Genomic DNA, 17514 nt, shown 5'->3' on the forward strand with positions numbered 1-17514 from the left:
ACTGACCCCATTTTGGAAACTACACCCCTCAGGGAATTTATTAAGGGGTGTAGTGAGCGGTTTGAACCCACAGATGTTTGAGGAATTTTTTTTAACAGTTTGAGTTCAATACGAAAAAATCACATTTTTCACATAATGTTCAGCTTTAGGCCCAGATTTATATTTTTTACCAGTGGCAGAAGGAAAAAACATACCCCATGATGCGTTACCCTGTTGCTCTCGAACACGGAAATGCCCCATATGTGGACGTAGCCTGTTGTATGGGCACATGGCAGGACTCAGAAGGATAGGAGCGCTTCTTGGCTTTTTGAATGCAGATTTTGCTGGAATAATTTTCAGACCCCATGTAGTGTTTACAGTGCCCCTGAGGTACCAGTGCATTTGAAACCCCCAACAACTGACCCCATTTTGGAAACTACACCCCTCAGGGAATTTTTTAAGGGGTGTAGTGAGCGGTTTGAACCCACAGGTATTTGAGGAATTTCTTTTAACAATTTGAGTTGAGAACGAAAAATTCACATTTTTCCAATAATGTTCAGCTTAAGGCCCAGATTTTCATTTTTCACCAGGGGCAGAAGGAGAAAACATAGTCCATAATGCATTACCCAATTACTCTCGAGCACGGAAATGCCCCATATGTGGATGTAAACTGTTGTTTGGGCACATGGCAGGGCTCAGAAAGAAAGGAGCGCTTTTTTTGAATGCAGATTTTGCTGGAATAATTTTCAGACACCGTGTAGTGTTTGCAGTGCCCCTGAGGTACCAGTGCATTTGAGACCCCCAACAACTGACCCCATTTTGGAAACTACACCCCTCAGGGAATTTTTTAAGGGGTGTAGTGAGCGGTTTGAACCCACAGGTATTTGAGGAATTTTTTTTAACAATTTGAGTTGAGAACGAAAAATTCACATTTTTCCAATAATGCTCAGTTTAGGCCCAGATTTTTATTTTTTACCAGGGGCAGAAGGAGAAAACGTAACCCATGATGTTACCCAACAGGGAAATGCCCCATATGTGAATCTAAACTGTTTTTAGGGCGCAGGGCTCAGAAGGGAAGGACTTAGCATGTGGCTTTATGTACAAGCTGTGCGAAGTACATCAGGGTAAAACGTCAGGGCAATAAAAAAATTAAAATTTTAGGGACGTGTGGTAGATCTTAAAACACTCATTTATACAGAGGCCGGGTTGTGTGGGGCACGTTTCACACTGGTATATGGTGTCTTTTCTTATCCCCTGTTTGTAGCACACTCTGCACCTCTTTTGGGGCCTTCCCTTCGTCGCAGTGGAGGGAATTTCACTGAGAAAATGCTGCCCTGGTACAATTCTTGTGGCCTCGCTTCCAGAAGTACTGGGCCTCTCCCCCACCTCCTGGTCCCCAAATATTAGGTCCTTGATAACTTCCTCTTGAAATTCAAGGAATGTCCCCCTGTGGCCTGCACCTCGGAACAGCACGTAGGCATTATACAGTGCCATCTGTACGAGGTGCACGGACAGTTTTTTGTACCACACCCGTGTTTTCCGCATGGCTCTATAGGGCTCCAGTACCTGGTCTGATAGATCGACCCCTCCCATGTACTTATTATAGTCGAGGACGCAGTCTGGTTTGGGGGTCTCTGCACTGGTACCTCGTACTGGGCAGGGGGTACTGCTGTGGCCGTGTATTGTCGTCAACATAAGGACATCCCTCTTGTCCTTATATTTAACGCACAATACATTGTCGCTGCATTGGGCCCGGCTCTCACCCCTTCTGAGCAGTTGCCCAAGCAGCGTCTTAGGGAGGCTTTTTTGATTTTTCCGAACAGTGCCACATGCCACTGTTCCTCTGGAAGCGAGGCACTGAAACAGGGGGACACTGGTATAAAAGTTATCCAGGTACAGATGGTAACCCTGGTCTAATAGTGGGTGCACCAGTTCCCACACTATTTTCCCTGTTACTCCCAGCACGGGGGGGCATTCTGGGGGCTCAATTTTAGTGTCCTTCCCCTCGTAAATACGGAACTTGTGGGTGTACCCTGATGTACTTTCGCACAGCTTGTACAACTTCACACCATACCGTGCCCGCTTACTGGGCAGGTACTGGTGGAATTTTAGCCTCCCCTTGAAGTGTACCAGGGACTCGTCTACTGCAATGTTTATTTGTGGGGCATACGCCTGGGCAAACTTGGCGTTAAAATGGTCTATTACGGGCCTGATCTTATACAACCGATCGTAATTGGGGTGATCGCTGGGGGGGCACAGCTGGTTGTCATTGTAGTGCAGAAATTTTAAAATACACTCAAAGCGCGTCCTCGACATCGCCATGCGGAACATTGGGGTGTGGTACAAAATATCGGTAGACCAGTACGCCCTGATTGTTGGCTTCTTTATTAGCCCCATGGTTAGTATAAGCCCCCAAAATTTTTTTATCTCTGGTGCATCCACAGGGGTCCACTTATCGGGTCTGGCATAGCTGGAGGTGGGATTTTCTTCTATAAAATTCTGGGCGTACAAATTCGTCTGGGTAACAATATGGGCAATGAACTCTTCAGAAAAAAAAAACTTGAAGAAGTCCTTCCCTCTGAGCCCTTCCGTGTCAAATTGAATCCCTGGGTTCCCAATAAAATCAGGGATCTGGGGTCTGTAATCTTCCGGGGTACTCCAGTGAGCATCTGATGCATTGGGGTCAGTGGCGGTCCTTGGACGCCTTCTCGGGGGTGCAGGGAGCTCAGACTCGCTGGATGAGGATGAGGATGAGGAGTCGGAGAATGCCAAAAAAGTGGGGTCGTCATCACCACTACCTGAGTCCGAGTCTGATGCAATGATTGCATACAGTTCCTCTGAAGTGTACCTCCTGCGGGCCATATTTATATAAAATGGGGCACACGGGGAAAAAGTTTTATTAGATGGGACACTGCGGGATGGGGTGACCACGGGACGGGGGTCGGAAAGAACGCGGAAACTTATGTGGTGTATTCACGTAAGTGTTTTTTTTTTTTTTTTTTACACAGACGAATAGACTGACACAACACGGACTAACGACACACTACACACTAGACGGACTAACGACACGCTACACTAACTAATGACGGGTGACGGGACAGGTAACGAAATGGGAACAACAGGAACTTTTTTGGTTTTTTTTTTTTTTTTTTTTTACACAGACGAATACACTGACAGTACACGGACTAACGACACGCTACACACTAGACGGACTAACTAAACGCTACACTAACTAATAACGGGTGACGGGACAGGTAACGAAATGGGAACAACAGGAACTTTTTTTGTTTTTTTGGTTTTTTTTTTACACAGACGAATACACTGACAGTACACGGACTAACGACACGCTACACACTAGACGGACTAACTAAACGCTACACTAACTAATAACGGGTGACGGGACAGGTAACAAAATGGGAACAACAGGAACTTTTTTTTTTTTTTTTACACCAAGGGATACACTGACTACACGCTGCGCTACACTACACTGCTGATCGCACGCTACAGCTCACTCACTACACTTCTGATCACACACTACAGATCCCTCACTCACTACACTGCACTTCTGATCACTCACTCCACTCTGCTACACTACACTGCCTGATCAATCACTCACTACACTCACTACACTACACTGCCTGATCAATCACTCACTACACTACACCCCACTGATCACTAACACTCACTCCACTACACCACACTGATGACTAACTCCTCTCCACTACACTGATCACTAACTCCACTCCACTACACTCCACTCCACTCCACTCCACTCCACTACACTACACTCCACTACACTCCACTACACTCCACTACACTACACTGATCACGCACTCCCTGCCTAATCTACACAGTAATCGCTCTTTTTTATCACAAATACCACAGTAGGTGCTCTATCTACAAGCACCGGAAACACACTGCGGTGCTTGCACATGGAGCCCCTACTGTAAACAGCGCGAAGTCCGCTGCTGCGCTGTGATTGGTCAGGGAGTTTTTCCCTGACCAATCACAGCGATCGTGGGGGAGGGACCGCTCTGATTGGTCCCCAGCCCGGACGCAGCACTTGTCTGCTGACTATGTCAGCAGACATCACTGCTGTGTTGCCGCGATTGTCACCGCGGCGACACTTTAATGACATGACGTACCAGGTACGTCATGTTGCGGGAAGTATCCCGCTACCATGATGTACCACCAGATACGTCCAGGAGCGGGAAGGGGTTAAATATGAGCCATACAGAAGTTATTCACTTACCCACTCCGTTGCTGGCGTCCTCGTCTCCATGGCTCCGTCTAATTTCAGCGTCTAATCGCCCGATTAGACACGCTTGCGCAGAAGGGTCTTCTCCCTTCTGCTCGGTCCGGGCACGAGCGGCGTTCTGGCTCCCCCCCCCCTTCTACGCGTCATCACGCAGCTCCGCCCCGTCACGTGTGCCGATTCCAGCCAATCAGGAGGCTGGAATCGGCAATGGAACGTGCGCACAGAGCCCATGGTGCACCATGGGAGAAGACCTGCGGTGCACCATGGGAGAAAACCGCAGTGCATCCCTGGGAAAGGACCGGCGGCCATCTTGGGAGAAGAATTTTATAAGTTCATCTTTCATCACATCGGTGAGTAGCAAGCGGTTTAAAAAACGCTTTAAAATGCTATTTTATGCCGGGGGGGTGACAGGGGAATGGGCTAATGTAAAATTTTGATGTTTGCCTCGGGATAACCCCTTTAAGGCTATTTGTGAAGTTGTTTCTTTTCTTAATTTTAGATGCATTGGAACAATAAAACAAACTAATTGCAAAAGTGGATGAATATATATTATGCTTTGGTGAAAAACTATGAAAATATGTGGTGCCCCTACTCACAATACTTCTCAAGTGTGAATAAAATGGCTAGCAACCAAAACTGTTCCTCTTTCTTCACTGTTATCTTTCATTCTTCAATAAGTGTCACTGTTTAGCTCTTATTTTTGCATACAAAACTTTGGGATCTCTCATTACAATCTCATATATAGCATATCTTTTAATAGCACCTTTGTAATTATAAAAAATAAAAGCAATAAAAAAATAATAGCATTATTAGCCCTTATTAGGAAATGTAAAAAAAATGCAAAAAATACTTGCTTTCGCAGTGTGTGGCATATGCAGGATTTGGGTTCCAACTTCCGACAATGAAGCTTTCCATAATATTTTTAATGCTTTAGGGCTCTAAATAAGAGTGCTGTTTTGTGTAGTAATATAATAATTATCATCATCTATGATGACATCGGTGATAACAGCTTCATCAGTACACTAAACCACATTAAAAAAAAGAGGGACCAGCTCACCTGTTTACTCCCAACTACTCCTTCAGACCACAGAAAGAGAGTTCCAGCGGTGTAAAAAGTGTCAAGTTTTCAGACCATGCGGACTGCAAGGGAGGACACTGCTGGACCAGGCGAGTATAAAAAAAATACATCCCGTGGCTCCGTGTCACCTCCCGGAACAGCCCCATAATTCAGTTTATAGTGCTGTTCCATGGTGGCAGTGCTGCTTTAAAACACGAGGATGAGGTACAGCTGACGCATTTCTGGAGCAAAAAGCGCCCTGACTCATGGCTCATGAAGCATATCAACTGTACCTCGTTCTCATATTTTAATGTGGCTTATGGAGCTGAAATAAAAATTACTAGAAATGTTATCCTCCTGTGGAGCTTGAGTTCTTCTCTTCCTATATCAGTACACTAAACACCTCTCTCTTTTTCAGAGCTGGGCGATCTTGCAATAACTAGCTCTGAGACTAGTGGGTGTATGGAAAGTGTCCTTGAGCAGTATCAAAAGCTGTTTGGACCTGACTCAGAGTCGAGAAACTTGCATATGTCGTACAAAGTTTTTTTCTACATTTTTAGTAAATGCCATTTAATAATGTTATTTTTTTAATTGCTTTACATTTTTTTAGATAAAAAAAGGTGACAGGTCCCAATATAAGATAATCTTTCCCTACTATACTTGTTTCTTGCTAACAGTGTCACATAAAAGAGACATGATTGTGTATTCAATGTTATAGATTTGCATATTATTAAAGAGAGTGTCCAGTTATAAACTATTCATGGCGTATCCTCAGAATAAGTCAACAGTAGACTGCAAGAAATCCATCGCCTGGAAACCCCATCAATCAGCTGTTCGCTGGGCCAGAGTGCTTGCGCACTTAGATGATTTCTTCAGGAAGTAGACAGCTCATTTCTTACTGCAGTGGCTAAGCACGGCATTGCATGGAAAGTTCTAATTCATATCAATTGGAATTTGTCCTGCAACACCAAGTCTGGCCATTACAGTAGCATTACTGTCTGCTTCCTGTGGAAATCAGATCGGTACACAAGTGCATCAGCCTGGCAAACAGCTGGTCGGCAGGAGTCCTGGGCGATGGATCCTCCGCCAATGTGCTATTTAGGATCTATCCTGAGGATAGGCCATCAATAGTTTATAACTGGACAACCACTTTAAATCACTTATGTTAGATAGTTGTACATCGAAGTACTTTAAATCACTTATGTTGCATAGTTGTACACCTTTATCTGAGGTTACACAGTGGCAGTATACATGAATTTATTATGATTTTATCATGAATTTGTTTTCTGAAAATACTATCATAGATATAAAAATATATACAATTAGGTAATTTCTTTTTAGAAAGCCAATTTAACATTCCATTTTTAGTCTACGGTAAGAAATATTAGCGATTATGATCAAATGTTCCTTAAGCAGAAATTAAGAAAAAGGCTAAAAGCTTGCCTGTGCTATCTATAGTTCTAAAAATGTGGCACAGTGAAGTGAAAACCACTGTTTCCTCTGCCTGCTGAAATCAACCAGCATAATACCTGCTAAAAATAATGAACTATTCTGTTTGTTCATATCAATTATAAAATCTATTAATTGGACTTTAGTTAACTTTTAAAGAACACACTGCAAAACAAAATAACATTTTATTGTGGCTCAAATAAATGAGGAATTTGGGGGGATCACGCTTCCTCTTCCGAGGACCCAACATGTGCATTACTAGGATTGCCATTTGACTTCAATGGGAACTATGTACTGTTTTATTTCTCCTATGGTGGCGCTGCAGGAGAACTGAGCACTTTCTGACAGGCTCCTTTAAAATTACAGCTAGTCAATGCTGGCTTAAGCAGCAGGACACTTTAGTTGACTTTTCGTAAGTGGACACTTGTGCAAAGTGGACAACCCCTTTAATACTCCCCCAATCCATGAGATTTATATTACATATTTGGAAGCTTAGCCATAATTCGACTTTAATGACAATCTTTCATTACGGCTTCCCTTCATGAGTATTGCTCTATATCACCTAGGCTTACTACTGATGTTACTGACATTTATCAGATACTCAGTGATAATTATTTCCAAAATCCATATATGGTGCATGTTAGAGACTTTGCTTAGTAAATAAGTATTATATAGCCTTTAAAGGTATTGGTAATAGGCAAAACACAAATAGGACAATTTGAAAATAAATTTTTCCAAACAGCGCCACTGTATTTCTGAGCTGTATGTTATAAATCTAGCATTGCAGATCAGCATTATTTACTTGAAAGCAAAATCTTTTTATTTTGCTCCAGGCAAATCTTCTAATTTTATTGAAAATGTAAGGTGGATGTTACTATTTGCTGTCTAGGATTCAGGGTTGCCGGGGACCAAGGCACCCCTGTGAAGTAAGTCATTTTGCTACTACTATTTCTACCTTACTTACACTGGAGCGCTGATATTTTTTGATCATTTGCTCTCAACCACTGCATTCCTTGTTTTAATGCCTTAATTGACCGGTGTACTGGAACCTGATCACCTGCAGTGTTCTGGAGATTTATTAAGGTTATATATATTTCTGGATTTGGGACGTATCGGTACCCCCTAGGTGACACCGGGTTACGTCGGGTGAGTCAATTCCTTTTCTACCTACAGTATATCCACCTATTTTGGAGCGCTGCCTATCACTCATTGCTTCCACTCCCCAACTGGGTTATGGCAGATTTTATACATTTTCAATAAAGTTTGATAAAGAATTCTTGTCTGGCACTGGACAAAGCTGATTTTTACTGCCATATTTGCTCTTGGTTGAGTGTGTGATACGTGCCCTGGGCTTGGAACAAGTTGATGAGTAGCTGTTTTTCTTTTCTATTCATGGTTACTACTCTTTACCAAGCGAAGCTGCAATTTTCTGTAGGGTTTAAAAAATTCAGATTTAACTTTGCATGTTCAAAATAATTACCATGTTAGACATGTCATCTAGTGTTCTTCCCTTCATTTCATCCACTTCACTCTTTAAGGCAGACACTCTCTCCAATTCTTCCTGAGTGTCACTGTATCCTGATATTCCCCTTTTTTGTTCTATGGTTTGCTTTAAAAGACATAAATAATAAAGATTAAATGCACTTTACAAGTAATCCCATACAGCACATACTGAATATTAAAAAATGTGTTTTTGTATTTAAGAATATTTAAAGAGACTGTCACCATCTTTTTGCAGTCCTCACTGGGATCACCATAATGTAGGGCCGGGCCCACTGATTGCAGAGATAGGTCTGCTGTGTAGATCTGTGCAGTAGTTTTGGAGAAACTTGCATTTAATTTGTAGCAGCCCTACACAGAATGAGTCCTGCATATTCATGAGCTGCAGACTAGCCACAGCCACTGCGCCCTCCAGCCAGTGACTGGCAGCTCCATTCTCCACATATTCCAGATATTGATTCCCCTTATCCTCTCGTTGTTTACCTCTTGTTGCCAGGGAAACAGACCACCGCTTCCATGGAAAGATAGAGAAGAGCACGATGATAGATGGTGGCCAGGCCGAAAGCTAGTGCGCATGTGCTCCTGAGATCACGGCCATCAGATTTAGTTGAAAGAACTGTACAAGCACCAGCCTCCTCTGCTATTTCTTTCTACTGAAGCGGTGTTCTGTTTCCCTGGCAACAAGCAGTAAACAACCAGAGGGCAGAGGAATCAATATGAGGAGAATGGAGCATTTGAAAATCAACATCTTCTGAATGAGTGTATTGTTTTGCAATTTTGAACACATTGAAATAGGATTCCCTTTAAGTAAAACATAAGTACCAAAACCCAGGTGATAAAAGGTAAAAAAGCAGGATAGAAATGAGGCAAATCAACCCTTAAAAAGGAGACAAATAAACCTCTTTATCGCCAGCAAGCAAGAGGAAGGGGTGTGGGCACAGTGGCCAGGGCCCATTTCAAAATAAATGGGATGACCATAATATAAGAGCAAAACAAAATGCCAAAATCAACGGACTTATGAGACTTAGAGCCCATTGAAACACAAAGATGATCTCTCAAAAGATGGCTTTTGAGCGATCATTTTGCATAAACTACTAATTGGTACTAATGCCAATTAGTAGCTTATTAATGTGTGTGAGCCTCCAGGAACTATATTCAGAGAACAGCGGGTGGTCTGTTCTCTGAATACATTCCCTTTTTTCTGCCACGGGGCTGACAGCTGAGACAATGTTATCAGCGCTCCCCGCAGAGAACTCAGCGTGAAGACCCTGCTATGAGCTCTTCTGACGAACAATGGATTTTATGCCAAACATAAAATCATCGTTCGGCAGAAAAGTGAAAGATGAGTACATTTACACGCAACGATTATCGCTCAAAAGATGGCTTTTGAGCGAATTTTGAAGGATAATCGTTGTGTGTAAAAGGTCTCTTACTTGAGTTCTGAATCAAGTCTCAGGAGGACATACCATGTGGGTGTTATGTTAGCCAGTGCCCACATCAATGACTCCTGACCTTGAGCAGCCTATTACCCAGGATTTCATAGCAGCAACGGGCATGAAGTTGAGAGCCACTTCACTGACAAACTATAAGACCTCCAAAACTGTGCAAGCAGGGTGATGCTTCAAGCACAGATCCTTGTGGGGCTCTTCAGAGAGGAGCACTTACAGGGAATGAAATAGATCCATCAAAACAACAAGTATAAAGAACTGGATAGCACCTCATCTGTGTGGCCCAGAATCCAACAGGAACTCGCAAGGCAGGGCAAAGACTGAAGAATATAATAGCCCCAAATAGAATAAATCCCGTCTCAAAGATTAAATCAGTTGAAGTAGATTGGGCTTGTAGGCACTCGAGAAAAGGTAAGTTAATAGGTGTTATAGGTATAATGTACCATGATGTATATGCTGTATTAATATTTGCAACAGAGGTTATGCTTTCTATAGTACCGTAACAGTGAAAGAATTGAAGAATCTTTATTTTTGAAATTGCTCTTCGAATTATATTATTATTTTTTTAATTCGTTTTTTTTTATTAACATGTATATTGCAAAATACAGATTACAAATGAACAAAAAAGACATTGTTAGATATATGGTATACATATGTAATTTGTTGTGGATAATTCAATGGTTCTTCATTGCTGTATTTCTTAAATTGTTTGAACAGTTTCAACAGTAAACTTTTAACTTTTTAAACAACTTTGCTCTGTCTTGTTCTTGTTTCGATAAAGATGGGATGCAGGACTGTATGCGCTTCGTATTAAGGGGGAAGGGTGTGAGAAAAAGAAAAAGGGGAGGGGGGAGGGAGTAGGGGGGTTGTGGTTGGTTAAGGGGTGACGGGGGGTGGTTTGTGTAGTGGGGGTTCAGGGTTCACTCCATTGACAGGGTAGAGTGGGCGTCCAACCAGTTCCCCCATATTTTGTGAAATTTGGCTGGGCAGCCTCGGTTCTGGTAGATTATTTTTTCATAGGAGATGACAGTGTTCACCAGCTGGATCCAGTGTGGGACCGAAGGGACCTCTGTAGCCATCCATCTCATGGCTATTGCCTTTCGTGCTAGAAATAATGCTTTTTCAAGAAAGATACGGGTGTGGTGTGGCCACACCTCCTCTTCCAGCAGGCCAAACAGTGCCACCCTGGGGTCTAAGTCAACAGCCAATGGGGACGGTAGTAGTGAATTTATAAGATCAGTTATTTTTGACCAGTAGTCATTAACTGGAGGGCATTCCCAAATTAGATGCCAGAAGTTCGCCTCTGGTTGGCGGCATCTATGACAGGAGCTTGAGGATGTGTTGCCCATTTGGTGTAGGCGACTGGGGGTGAGATAGGCTTGGTGGATTATGTATAGCTGAATTAATTTATTATTTATAGCTGGGGAAACTGACAGGTGGGATTCAGAGATGTCCTGCCATTCCTCAGGTGTAAGAGATGGGATGGCTTGTTTCCATTTGTCGTATACTGGAGGTGGGTTAGGGTCTATTTTAGCCGAAAGAAGGTGTGTGTATAGGGCAGAGATTAGTCCCTTAGGTCCCTGAGACTTGAGAATACCAATTGTGGGGAACTTGGATATGCGGGTTGAGGTGGGCGGGAATTGGGAATTTAATGCGTGTCTTAGCTGGAAATACCTGAATAGTTGAAGCTGCGGAGCTTGTAGTCTGTCGCGTAATTGTGTGAATGTAGGGAGTGTTTCTTCTGTATATATGTCACTCAGTGTGTGTACTCCTTGAGCCATCCAATACTGTGGATCCGGGATTGAGTGTAGTGCAGTGAGACCCGGGTTGTCCCAAAGAGGGAGCTCGGGTATTGTGTTTTTGTACTGTTGTAGTGTCTTTACCTCCCTCCATACGCCAAGAGCTAATTTATGTAGCGGGACTGTGTCAGCGGGGTTAGTGCACTCTGGAAATTCTAGAAAATTTAGAAGATTATTGCCTTTTACTTGTTTTGCAAGCTGTTTATCTGCTATAGGCAGTTCCCTGTCCAGTACCGAAGCTCGTATGTTTCTCAGTTGTCCTGCCAGATAATAGAGTCGAAGGTCCGGGAGGGCCATTCCGGCTTGTTCTTTGGGTCTCTGTAGTGTGGCCAGGCTTAGCTTGGAGCGGGAGGAGTTCCATAAAAATGTGATAATAAGGGAATTTAAGGATTGGAAATAGCGCTTGGGGACTCGTACCGGCATGTGTTGCAGTATGTATAGACATTTGGGTTGGATAGTCATTTTAATGAGATTTATGCGTCCGGCTACAGAGAGCGGTAACTTAGCCCATCTCTTCAGTTTGTGTTTGATATTGTCTAGTAGTGGGGTTATGTTTTCTGCTATGGCGTTATTATGGTCGTGTGACATGAACACCCCTAGGTATTTAAATGATGATACCGGTTTTAATCCGTACCTGGTGACACAGGGGTCATTTTTTGGGCTAAGATCGGTGTAAAGGATTGTTGATTTGGACCAGTTGACATGTAGTCCCGAAAAATAGGAGAATCTGTCTATGTGAACCATAGCTTGGGAGAAGGAGTGTATTGGGTCCGATAGGAAGAGTATTGTGTCATCCGCATACATTCCCACTTTACTCTCGAGGTCTGCCCATTTAATGCCCTTCACTTCAGGGGTGTTTCTTAGGCGGATCGCTAGAGCTTCAATGGCTATGGCAAACAAGGCCGGAGACAGAGGGCATCCCTGTCGGGTGCCTCTTGCCAGTTGAAATTCAGTCGATGGAATGCCATTTACGATTACATTTGCGCTCGGGGATTTATATATGGTTTTAACCCATTGTTGGAATATAGGTCCGAATCCAAACCGGACCAGACAGGCTTCTAAAAAGACCCACTCCAGCGAGTCAAAAGCTTTTGCCATGTCCAATGAGACCAGAGCCCAGGGCATGTTGTATTGCTTTCCTAACTGGATGGTCGTTTGGACTCTGCGGATATTTATCGTCGTGGACTTCCCTGGCATGAACCCCGTCTGGTCCGGGTGAATAATGGAAAGGATCACCTGATTCAGTCTGGTAGCCAGGATTTTAGTTAAGATCTCATAGTCTGTGTTTACCAATGAAATTGGGCGATAGGAGCTACAGTCTATAGGGTCTTTCCCGGGTTTCAGTATCACCACTATGGAGGCTTTGTAAAATGAAGGCGGAAGTGCTTTGTCTGTTTGGGCCTGGTTTAGTGTTTCCAGTAGTAGTGGGGCTAGTTGTTCACTATATTTGCGGTACGTCTCTATCGGGAGGCCGTCAGGGCCAGGTGACTTGTTGAGGGCCATGTCCTGAATTGTCTGTTGAATCTCTTCTAGTGTGATTGGGGCTTCCAGAAGCTCAACCTGTTCTGCAGAGAGGGTTGGAAAGTTTAAGTCCTCTAGGTAACTTAGAATGTCTGTCAGGGTGTTCTGGGAGGAGGAGCTATATAGGTTAGTATAGAATTCCCTGAAACAATTTGTAATGGATAGGGCATCGGTCAGCTCCGCTCCATGCGGATTCTTAATTTTAAGGACCGTGTTAGTGTTGTTTTCGCGTCTAATGAGGTTAGCAAGTAGGTGGCTGGACTGGTTTCCCAATTCAAAATAATGTTGTTTGGTAAAAAATAATTTGCGCTTGGTTTTAGCATGTATCTGGTGTTTGTGGAGGCGGAGCAGACCGAGCCAGGCAATTTGGTTGGCATCTGTAGGGTTAGTTATATATGTTTTTTCGGCCTCCATTGTCTGATCTTCCAGCTCTTTGTCGGTTTGGGATGTCGACTTTTTAATATATGAAATGGCTGACTTAAGAAATCCCCTAATGTAAGCTTTAAGAGTGTCCCATTTCAGGGCAGGGTGGGTGTTGTCGATGCGGGCATCTAAAAATAGGGATATGTGAAAAGGTGTTTGATCATCTGATCCGATCAGCTTCAGCCAAAATGGGTGGAGTCTCCAGGTAGGGACTATGTTTTGTTGGGGAAATTTCAATGTTAGTAATATAGGGCTGTGGTCGGATATGCCTCTTGGGCAGTGGGTAATGTTAGAGAGGGACAATGCTAGTTCTGCGGAGCTAAATACGTAGTCTATCCTTGTCAGCGCATTGTAGCCCGGGGAGTGACAGGTAAACTCCCGTGTATCGTTGTGTTGGAACCGCCAAAGGTCAATCCAGCCGACACTTTCGACTAATTGCCTCAGGGAGGAGCTTGGAGTTGGGGCTATGTTAGGAGGTGTGTGGAATCTGTCTATATTGGGGTCCATTACCTTATTGAAGTCGCCCATGCATATTACCCCTGCCAGTGGGTATTGGTGTGCGTATGTTATAGCGGTTTGAAGAAGATGGAGGTTGCTATGTGGGGGATTGTAAATAGACAGGATCACATAGGGTTTGGAATCTATTTCGCCGTATATAAATATGAATCTCCCCTCGGGGTCCCTACGGACATTAATAGGGTTCCAGCGTAGCGACCTGTGCACAAGGACAGAGACGCCTCTGGAATAGGAAGTGTGGAAGGAGTGGGCTATCCACTGTACCCATGGTTTCGCCAGGGTATCAGCCCTTTCTTTAGTGAGATGGGTCTCTTGTAAGCTTACAATATGTGGATTAATTTGCTTGATGTATGAAAAGACTGCCCTTCGTTTAAGTGCAGTTCCCAGACCCCGGACGTTCCAACTAAGGCATTTTAGGGACATATCTGGTTACGTGGACAGGTACTATAAATGTTACATCTATACCCATAAAATGGGGAGGGGGAAAGGGTGTTGGCATGTGTGTGGGAAAGGGTTGTATTAGCTCAGACCTGCTAGAAACATTAATACAGAGCAGTAAACAACAATTTAGACTTTTAACTTTTGGCATCCCGCTTGAATTTCAGCGTGGGTGTCAAAACCAATATATGGAAAATTTACAAAACAGTTTAGCTGCAATCTAATTAGAAGTAGCAGATGTTATATTGTTGGGGGGGGGGGGGGGGGGAGAAAAAAGTATCCCAGTGGCCTATAGAGGTTGGTATCTATTCGCCAGGTCCCAAAGGCGGTTTAGGGATGCCTTGGTCCTGCATTTCACCATCTATAAGTCAGGGGGGTATCAGCCGCTTGGATCGCAACTAGGCTCAAGTTCTTCTATGAATGCGGCAGAATCAGTTGTTCTTCGGTGGCTCTAGGTGCATATCCAGCCATTCCATAGCCTCAGTGGGGGATTGGAGGAAAATCACTTTTCCTTGAGTTACGATGCGCAGGCGGGCTGGATACGCCATTGAGTATGGGATATTTCGTCCCTTGAGTTTTCTTTTTGCTTCTGTGAAGGTGGCTCTTTGTTTTTGCAGTTCAGCGGAGAAGTCCGGGAATATAGAGATTGTTGCATTATTGTATTTTAATGGACCCTTCAGCCTGGCTTGGCGCAGTGCGGTATCTCTATCTCTGCAGTTTAAGATCCTTGCTAGGAATGGTCTCGGGGGGGCTCCCGGTTGTGGCGGTTTTGCTGGGACCCGGTGGGCTCTTTCCACTGTAAGGTGAGCGGAGAAAGTGTCGTCGCCCAATAGGGTTTTTAGCAGGTTTTCAGTAAATGTTTCTGGGTGGGATCCTTCTGATCTTTCGGGTAGGCCTATTATACGGAGATTATTGCTGCGTGACCGGTTTTCTAAGTCGTCCATTTTGGACTGGCAGAATTCTGTGGCTCGTGTGACTTTTTTGACGGCCGCGGAGAGCGGGCGTAGGGAATCTTCTGCATTGGATATGTGGTCTTCTATCTCCTGCATTCTACCTCGCATGTTCTGTAGGTCTTGCCGTAGCAGGGAGACATCAGATTTTATTTCTTCTATTTTGTTGGGAAGCGAGGATTTGCAGGTGTTTATTGCATCTAGGAGTTGTCGCATGGTCGGTTCTGAGAGATGTCCCGTTTCGTCATCGGGCTCTCTCATCTGAGCGGGTCGTGTTGCTCTGGGGGTATGCTCAGGGGTCTCAGTGCGGGCGTACTCTTTCAACTTATCGGCTGCCGACCCGCTTTTAGCCCGAGTGCTCATAATGAAGGGTATTAAGTCAACTGTAAGGAAGTAAGGATCTTTGTCTTTTCCCGGGTTTGTATAGTTCTAGTAGCAATTGAAGGGTAAAGGTCTTTGTTTTCTCCCCCTCAGCTGCAGTATGACGTAAGCGGTGTCGGGGACTTTGGCATGCGAGGTAGGCTACTTGATTGTTCTAGCCAATTGATGCTGTTCTTATAGGGTTTAGATGTTTTTGGCTGTAGGGTCCGTATGGGTATATGGTTGCAATTGCTGTTAGAAAATATGGGTCTTTGTCTTCTCCTGCCTGATGTAGTACAATATGAGGAATCGAGACTGTTTGTAGTAGGAGCCAGGTGGTGGTTTCAGCGGTTTGGTGCGATTTTTAGAGTCTTAGATGTTGTTAACTGTCGAGCCTTTGTGGGTTATATAGCTACAGTGTCTGTTAGAAAGTAATGGTCCCGCAGTTTGGGCTGCAACCACACAAGATTTATCCGATTTGGGGTCGTTAGAGAGGTAGGGGACCGCGCCGATCTCACGCGGCGACACCGCTTATCAAAGGTGGCACTGATCCGTCCAGGCGCCTCAGGCGCACAATTTGAGATATAGGGGACGCCTTTAGTGGTCAGATGGACCGAGGTCCGTATGGATTTTAAGGTGTTGAAGCAGTCCCTTCTTCTCTCCCTCTCCAGGGCGCCAGTATATACGTGGAAGTGTGGGCGGCTGGGGTTAGAACGGGTTGTAACGTTCTGGGCTATTTGCCCGATATATCGCTCCCGAGGGCGACGATGCTGGGTGAATGTGTTGTCCCCCAGCCCCCGCAGGTTACTCACGGTTCTGTTGCCGGCTCCGCTGGGCCGGGTCCAGAGGACAGGATCTTCTGGTGTTTTAAAGTCTTTGGAGGTGCCGAGCGCTGCGGTCCGGTTGCCAGTTAGCGCTTCGTGGAGTATTTGGTGCTGCTGGCAGGCGTTGGTGTGGCGCTATGGGGCAGCGGTATGGCCGGGCGAGCCGCGACCCCCCCACGCAGCTGCAGAGGTGGTTGGTGAGGTCCGGAGGCCGGGAGGTCGGCTGCACTCCCCGTCCGAGGAGGGGGGGTTTCGTCCCCCCGTCGGTTGCAGGAGGATACCCACGCGGTCCGGAGGCGGGCGGCTGCAAAGCCCGTGACTCCGGTCGGGATCCGGCACCAGGAGGCTGCTGCTTGAAGGCAGGAGGGCAGGCTCTCCGGCTGCAGGGGGAGCGGGCACGGCTCGGCTCGCCGCCAAGCGCTGGGCGCCGACAGCAGGCGGCGAAGGATCGGAAGCGGTGGGGTGGCCGGCGCGTCGCGGCTTCCGCTCGGGCTGCACCGCGGCGGCTCGGCTCTCGATGTAAGGAGGCGGGCCGCACTGCTTCCCGGGTTAAGGTCCGGATCAGGAGCTTCCTCCCCGCTAGGATCGCGACCAGCCGGCGGCAGCAGGGGGAATGAAGAAGAGGTCCGGAGTGGATGCGGCGCTCGGGTAAGTCAAGGGTCTCGGAGGGGGTGAGGGAGGACGGTCCGGTGTGTAGGTAGGGAGTCAGCGAGGTCAGCGGCGGGCGGGAAGGACAGCAGGGCGTTGGCGCGGCCTCTCCTCCGTCTCGGCCCGCAGTCTTGTAGTGAGGATTAGATGAGTGTAATTGCCCCCAGCTGCGGTCCGATGGTTCCTGCAGGGTCTATGGGTCCATAGGCGATGTTTTGAGCATCAAAGGTCCGTAAAGGCCAGGATTTTATACGGATTTTGGTAGTTTCCCCGGGGAGCTCTCCTTACTTGCGACTTTCCATGTTGGTCGCTAGCCACGCCCCCCCTCGAATTATATTATTTAT

At 45.4% G+C, this 17514-nt stretch overlaps 1 protein-coding gene across 2 annotated transcripts in view; it reads right to left on the minus strand.

Moving 5' to 3' along the window:
- Nucleotides 1–17514, minus strand: part of IFT81 (intraflagellar transport 81) — a 135207-nt gene that overhangs the window by 40433 nt on the left and 77260 nt on the right. For both annotated transcript variants that reach the window (XM_066603266.1, XM_066603267.1), the window contains one exon: nt 8224–8352. In XM_066603266.1, the coding sequence (XP_066459363.1) occupies nt 8224–8352 (129 nt within the window). The remainder of the gene's footprint in view (nt 1–8223; nt 8353–17514) is intronic.

Source organism: Eleutherodactylus coqui, chromosome 5, assembly GCF_035609145.1.
Source record: "Eleutherodactylus coqui strain aEleCoq1 chromosome 5, aEleCoq1.hap1, whole genome shotgun sequence".
NCBI lineage: Eukaryota > Metazoa > Chordata > Amphibia > Anura > Eleutherodactylidae > Eleutherodactylus > Eleutherodactylus coqui.